We start from the raw sequence: 4,870 nt of genomic DNA on the forward strand, positions 1-4,870 counted from the left end.
AGAAAAGTTAGGATTTCTATTATTTTACCAACGATAATCTCAAAAACTTTACGCGGAACATAATAATTTTATCCTTCGACCAATTCCCTTCTGCAGCTAAAAAAAGTGTGTAACGTTTTTACAAAAAAATAAATTTTCACGAAAAATGAGAAGTAGACAGTGATAACTCTATCATGTCGCCAAAATCAGTAGACACTCTGTTAGGTATTGTTATGTATCAGGTGTTATGTGTATACATTGTGATCCAAGTTAGAAGTGCACAATAGTCGTCCCAGGTCAGTTATTACTGCGTCATGCAGGTGAATAGAGTGCGGCCGGCTTAGACAATGCCAGGACGGCTAGTTACTTCTAACTCGGTTCACAAGCACATTCATATGTACGGGTGTACGTACATGTGTAAGATCTATTATCGTCAGAGCAGTCAACTATTATCGAAAACGCGACGCCAACGTTGTTCACCATCAGTAGTAGTTACTATCGATTAACCCTTTGTTGGACAAATACTAGCTAATCTATCGCTTCTAATCTATCTGTAAGTACATCAGTATTAGTAGAACATCAGGCAAGATTCGCGCATGCTGGGAATCGAATTTTCCGGTTATCGCTTCTACTTGCCAAGCAAAGGATCAATCACGTCTGACGGCCCTGGCGGGTATGCTTCTGTGTGTGTGTGTGTGTGTGTGTGTGTGTGTGTGTGTGTGTGTGTGTGTGTGTGTGTGTGACGTGTGGATACACATGTGTGTATGTGAAAACAAGTAGATAGTAGTGACAACGGTAAAACGTGTATGTGAGTTGACACGGACGTAAGTGCAATAGGTTTCTGTTGGTTTCTTTTATTAGGTGGGTAATTGGGAGACCCACCTTCGGTTGACTAGATTGTCTCTGTAAGGATCGCGTGGCTGCCGTTTCATAATGTCCGACTCCGGTGCCTCGTAGGCTAGCGAGATGGCCGGCACCTGCCATCCACCACTGATTAGAAAGTGTGCTAACTACCCCCTCACCGCATTATAAAGAAGTTATATGCAAGAGATATTATACCATTATTGGTACTTTGTGCACATACACTCTCGATAACGTGTATGTACGCGCAGTGCGAGCGAAAGAGACAGAGGGATTTGGAGATCGCACAGTTCAGCGTCGATCACGTATATTACCGACAATATTACGTTTTCATAATTCGGGAATTTCATGCGAAACTTCCGAAAAGATGATCTTTCAAGGTGCTTGACCGGTTCCATCCTAAACGCAGCCTGTCTTACAGTTAGAAATTAATTGCTCTTGCGTACGAAAATTGCGTTAGAAAATAGTGCCGTAAAAATGCGTTAGAAAATTGCGCCGAAGTGTAGCGAAGAGGACCTGGACAGTAGCGAATACTGGCGAGTGTATTTGTGCATTGGGTTAGGCGCTGCGTTTAGACAAGACGGCCTAGAAATGGCCCGAGAGAAAGAAATCGTTTGTGCTATATCTGAAGCAAGTGAAAAAAGAATCAGAATTAGAATTATATACGCGGACCTTCCGTCCTTTTTCCACTTTAACGTTTTCACGCTGCGAATCTCCAATCATTTTTGTTACCATTGGCTCTCACGGTCTCCGATTGAATTATTCTCAGCGATGCTCGATGAATCACGTATACTTATATACATTTACAGGGAGATAAAAAGAGTTACAATAATTTCAACATCATAACAGTTTCCAGCAAACAGTTTTGTTACTGCAAAATTCGCTATAAGTACTCAATTTTTCATTGATATTGGAATAATAACAATTTTCTTTAAAGCTAACATTACCAAAGCTTACAAATTGAAAGGGCTAAATATAAACGAGATAAGTGGATATCATCATCGAACATTTCTGAGAAATGCAGGTGAAAAAGATCCCTTCTCTTTCGTGCACTTCAACTGAGTACGACCTCAAGCACTGTTTTCGTTAATACTGCGGCGCAACCCCCTGATGCACATAATCGTTTATCTTATTTTGTATCACGTTGTCGCAAAAGATATACTACCAAGCTCTCTCTAACGAGTCATCAAATGATTTTCAAACAACAGAATTACGCTTGTGCACGAGGGGGCTACCACGGCAATTTCCTACTTCCAATTAACATATACATATGAATTTCCCCGGTTAGCAAATGTTTTTGTAAAAGTATATCAGTCGTTTCAGCACCCATTAGAAAGTTGCCAGTCGCAGAGTGGGTAGAAGGCAGCGGCAGTAGGCAGCGCATTATAGAATAAAACGTGAGAGGACTGTAAAGAATAAAAACTGCAAGAAAAGTTCATGACGCTCTAAAATATACAAAAGTGTTTTTCTCTTTTGGCGGTGATATATAAGTGGCAAGTAATGAACAGTATAAGTAAATAGTAAGTATAGTATAATAGTAGTAATATATAGAGGTAGTAGCAGCGGCAGCTGTGATATAGTAGATAAAAATAGTAATGGCAATAAAAATTCATAACTATAAGTAACGATGCTGGCTTGTGGTTGTAATAATAATGATAATAATAAGACTAGTAGACGAGGACAAGAATGATAATAGTAATAATTACTGAGCATCAAAGATTAATGTAAATATATATATATATATATATATATATATATATACATATCTATATACATAATATATACCACTCCTGAAAGAAGATTGCCATAACTCAATTTTTTATTTTCACCTTTGTAATTGCAGGAAATGCTACTACATGAGTTGCAGTATATGAAAATCTTTCATATCGAAACAAAAAGTGATACGTTAGCTTAGCTGCCTTAGAAAATCGCGCGTATCAAGTAGTTCTCTTTTACAAAAATTTCATTTTTTATTTGTGGTAATGCTCTTCCAGGAGTATGCGATATATGTACGTGTAAGATCGATTAGAATTTAACTAATTGATTAAAACTTAAGTTTCGTCGACCAGTGCGAAACATTTGTTAATTTCCACTATCGATATGCAGTTCGCGATGCATTTGGAACGAATCCTCGTTCCATTCTGCCTTCCCTAAACGATTGCGTCGACGAAACTTGCTACATTACGAAATGACTAAGAACGATCGTTGCTCAACCGACGATGAAAGAGGAAGAAAATGAATCGTTTGATGCAGAGCCTATTTTTCTAAGAAAAATCCGATAAATTCTACAGAAGAAAAGAGAAAGAAGTTGTTGTTGCAAAAAGAGAAAGAGAAAAATTAGGAAAGATATGCAATGCGCGTCACACAAGTGTAGAAATTACACGACAAACCTGCGGCTGTTCTGCATCTATCGATTCAATCAATTCAGCTGATTGTAGGTATATAGCTTTATTATAGCTTTATTTGCTGCATAAAATTAATTTATATATCTGCGAGACAGAAGCAAATAAATAAATCTTTAGATACAATATCCTACAATTTCATCAAAATTGTGATTCCGTTTAATTTGGACACGCAACAATCATGTTCTTGTTCATACGTACACCGCGTTAGACTATCAGGTGAATTTTCACTAACAATAAGTCGTAATAAATGAACCAATTCTAAGTTGAAAAGAAATGTCGTTTTCCTGAGCGAGGCGCAGCAACGATAAAACCTGGCTCGAGACAATAAAGGCAGCCAGGAATAATATGGAGGTAGATAGAACAGAGGTAGAGAAAAATGATGAAAAAAGAAAGAGATTAAAAGAAAAAAAGTCACGTTTCCTATGTGCAAACCGACGTATGAATGACAATTCTATTCTATATCGTAATGCTGTTCTACTCAAATGTCTACGGAAAAAGAGAGATAGAGAGAGCACTACCGTTTACTCTATAAAAACATTTCGGGCTTCCAGAACGTGCGAAACTTTCTTTCTTATCGTTCGATCTTTATGTTCGAATCTTTGTGGTACCGACAACGACGCGGAGCGGATTCGCAAAGTGTAAGTTGCACATTTATGATAAACATCACACAATATTCACAATACAATATACAAATTCCCTTGCATTCCTTGATACTTGTATCACGATGTAGAGAGGGAAAACTCAGAAACTTGCAGCGACAGGGCGCAGTACGAAAGATGATATGAAAAAAGAATATAGAGTTAGAGTATATAGCTGAAGGAAAAATAAATTCACATAAAAACAGCGTGCACGCACGCGAGAGAAGACAGAGAAAGAAAGAGAGAAATGAAAGGGTTAGATGATGGAAGATGAAACAAAAAAATAAAGATTTTCAAATGGGGAAAAAAGGCGAGATTAGTAAAATGCTGAAGGGGCCGATCATGCGAGTTCTTCACAACGACGTTCATCTATTCGTGGACGTCTCAGCAACCCATATACACCTCAAGCCAGTGGCAAACCAGGACAGATGACGACTGCAGCGAGGAATTATAAAACGATGGGAAATTGAGCTCAAGGAGAATAAAACTATAGAGATACTAAGTATTAGAGAGTTAGATATGTAAAGAGAGAGAGAGAGAGAGAGAGAGAGACAGAGAGAGAGAGAGGGTGAGAGAGAGAGAGAGAGAAAGAGAGATACAGAGAGGCTTTTATGCGATTGGCTTACCTTAGATGTAACGAAACAATACTAATACGACCGAGGATCGTCATGATGGAAGCGCCTGTGACCGTTAATATAAAAGAAAGAGAAAATTCTTTGAAAAGGAAAAATTCACGATTGCCCGTCTTGTAATTAAGTCGTCTCACTTTTGGTGAAAAAAAGTACTAAAAAAAAAAAAAGGAGAATACATGTTAAAATATATATCATAAGAGTTTACTTTTTTCGTAAGATAACAGCGTAATATTACCATAACAATACAATTCTTTCAGAATTTTATAAAAATTCTGAAAAGGTCGACGACAAATCATAGACGAGCAAGCGTCGCTTAACCAAACTCAATCCAGCTTATTGTTAGAGCGAGGATATA

The 4,870-nt window shown here is 37.8% G+C and overlaps 1 protein-coding gene across 5 annotated transcripts in view; it reads right to left on the reverse strand.

The window, feature by feature from the left end:
* The window catches only part of LOC108749259 (sodium/potassium-transporting ATPase subunit alpha), a 72,362-nt gene that overhangs the window by 3,918 nt on the left and 63,574 nt on the right, over nucleotides 1-4,870 (reverse strand). The window contains exon 8 of one of the 5 annotated variants that reach the window (XM_018487831.1): nucleotides 862-956. The exons of the other annotated variants lie outside the window; for them this stretch is intronic. Coding sequence (XP_018343333.1) covers nucleotides 862-956 — 95 coding nt within the window. The remainder of the gene's footprint in view (nucleotides 1-861; nucleotides 957-4,870) is intronic. 5 annotated transcript variants of the gene reach the window in all.

This window comes from Trachymyrmex septentrionalis, unplaced genomic scaffold, assembly GCF_001594115.1.
Source record: "Trachymyrmex septentrionalis isolate Tsep2-gDNA-1 unplaced genomic scaffold, Tsep1.0 scaffold283, whole genome shotgun sequence".
NCBI lineage: Eukaryota > Metazoa > Arthropoda > Insecta > Hymenoptera > Formicidae > Trachymyrmex > Trachymyrmex septentrionalis.